General features: G+C 39.2%; 1 protein-coding gene across 1 annotated transcript; it reads left to right on the top strand.

Annotated features, from left to right (window-relative positions):
- The first annotated feature begins 242 nt into the window (after positions 1–242).
- On the top strand, positions 243–2,132 carry LOC138794210 (zinc finger BED domain-containing protein 5-like). The gene has a single exon (XM_069972991.1). It carries the CDS (start codon positions 243–245, stop codon positions 2,130–2,132), a length of 1,890 nt encoding a protein of 629 aa, XP_069829092.1.
- The last annotated feature ends 267 nt before the right edge of the window (positions 2,133–2,399 follow it).

The following is a 2,399-nucleotide window of genomic DNA, read 5'->3' as shown; positions in this document are numbered from 1 at the left end:
AAACTAAAGTTAAAAATAATAATCAATTATTTTTTTTAGGCCATATCTATCAGCAGAGCAGCAGAATAGCACAGTGTTGTCAGAATAAACTGCAGCATAGCACAGTGTGGTCAGAGGAAATTGCAGCATAGCACAGTGTTGTCAGATGGACAATTTTGCTCAGTCACCCCTATTTGTGGCTTGGTAGGCTACAGGTCCATAATTGGCTAGCAAAGTCAAGCCCCTGCAACGTGTAATAAGCCATGGCTAGTGCTTTAAAAAAAAGAAAAGTAGATACAGAAAATCGAGATTTTAAATCTGAATGGACAGATAAATACTGTTTTATTCTCACGAATGCAGCTCAGCCAAAGCCACTGTGTTTAATATGCAATGAAACAGTGGCCCTGATAAAGAGTAGTAATGTAAAAAGACATTATGAAACAAAACATAGAAGTTTTGAACAGAATTACCCTCTAAATTCGGAGATACGGGCAAAAAAAATTAGTTCCTTGACTGCTTCATATGAAGCATCTACAAAGCGGCTTGTCAGCTCTCTATCCCAACAGGAAAAAACGACAGAAGCGTCACTAAGGGTTGCTTGGATTTTAGGTAAACACAAGAAACCATTTTCGGATGCAGAGGTAGTTAAGGAATGTATGGTCGAAGTTGTAGGCACCATGTTTGAAGGCAAACAGAGAGAAGAATTTCAGGGGAAAATAAAACAAATTCCCTTATCTGATTCTACGGCAGCACGCCGAACTGAAATAATTTCCGAAGATCTGCTCTCGCAGCTTCAGCTTAAAGTTAAAATGGCAGATTGTATTTCCTTAGCTGTGGATGAATCCTGTGATGCCACTGATAATGCCCAGCTCATGGTATTTGTAAGGTTTTATGATAAGACACAAAATGTTTTTTGTGAGGATCTGCTTGGCATGACTGCACTTCACACCCATACAAGAGGGGAAGATATCTTTGAAGCAATAACAAAAATCCTGAAAGACAGGGGCATCAACTTGGATTCTGTGATTTCAGTTGCAACCGATGGAGCTCCTGCTATGATAGGAAAAGAGAAAGGGCTGGTGGCCCGCCTCAAAGTACTCAATCCTAGCTTGATCTCCTATCACTGTATTATACACCAGTCTATCTTGTGTGCCAATTTGGGGGAAAAATATGCAAATATTATGGAAAATGTTATGAAGTTGATTAATTTTCTCCGGGCTTCTTCAGCACTTCAGCATCGTCTGCTTAAAGATTTTCTCTCTGAGGTCAATTCTGCATTTAGTGATCTACTTGTCCACAACAATGTCCGATGGCTTAGTAAGGGAAGAGTCTTAGAACGCTTCTGGAGCATTCGGAATGAGCTGGAGACATTTTTAGCTAAACAGAAGACGGAAAAAGCAAGAGAATATTTGACATTTCTCCGTAACAAAGACAGCATGGAAATTGTTGCTTTTCTAGCTGATATTACGGGCCATTTAAATGATTTAAATGTAAAACTGCAGGGCAAAAATCAAACTATATTCGACCTGATGGAAGCAGTGAGGGCTTTTCAGAGGAAATTACAGCTTTTCTATTGTGATATGCAAGAGACCTTGCTTCATTTTTCAAAGCTTAAGGAACATATCCAAGAAGCAAACACCAAAGAAAGTCTTTTCTGTAACCATGGGGGCTTCATGCAGAATCTTATTGACAATTTTCAAAGTAGATTCCAAGATTTCACAATTGGACAGGAAATATTGCTGTGCATTAAAAACCCTTATCTGGTTAAAAATGTTGGCCAGTTTGCTGCTGAGGCCCATGATTCTTTTACATGGGCAAGTTCAGCTACTCTACAGATTGAAATAATTGATCTGCAAGAAGATGCAGCTCTGAAAGCTCAGTTTAATGACTGTGACTCAATTACATTCTGGACAAAACTTGTTATCCCAGCTAAATACCCCCTGCTACAAAAAATTGCAGTCAGTGTTCTTACTATGTTTGGTTCTACATATACATGCGAATCTGCATTCTCCACAATGAATCTGGTGAAGAACAAGTACCGCACTCGGATCACAGATGAGCATTTGCATCAATCTGTTCGAATGGCAGTCACCCCCTTTGTACCTAATTTCAAAGGGCTGGTGAGAGAGAAAAAATGCCAGTTCTCCCACTAAGAAGCATCAACTCTGTTTGTAAATAGTTCTACAACGTTTGTGAAAAGTTATTAAAACACGTTTCCTACTGATGTTCAGCTCGGACCTTCACCTAACAATAGACTCCGGTAAGTGGACCTTCACTAAAAGTTGTTGAGTACCCCTGGTCTACAGAAACATTTTTTTAGTTCTTTCTTCACAGAAATGGGAAAAGCTGGAGTAGCCGCTTATGTTTTCTGCTTTTCCTGTAGATTTATGATGAGATTTCCTCCAATATTTGACAAGGAT

This window comes from Dendropsophus ebraccatus, chromosome 5 (genome assembly GCF_027789765.1).
Source record: "Dendropsophus ebraccatus isolate aDenEbr1 chromosome 5, aDenEbr1.pat, whole genome shotgun sequence".
NCBI lineage: Eukaryota > Metazoa > Chordata > Amphibia > Anura > Hylidae > Dendropsophus > Dendropsophus ebraccatus.
The sequence above is the reverse complement of the archived record's forward strand: the minus strand, read 5'-3'. Positions and strand labels throughout refer to the sequence as shown.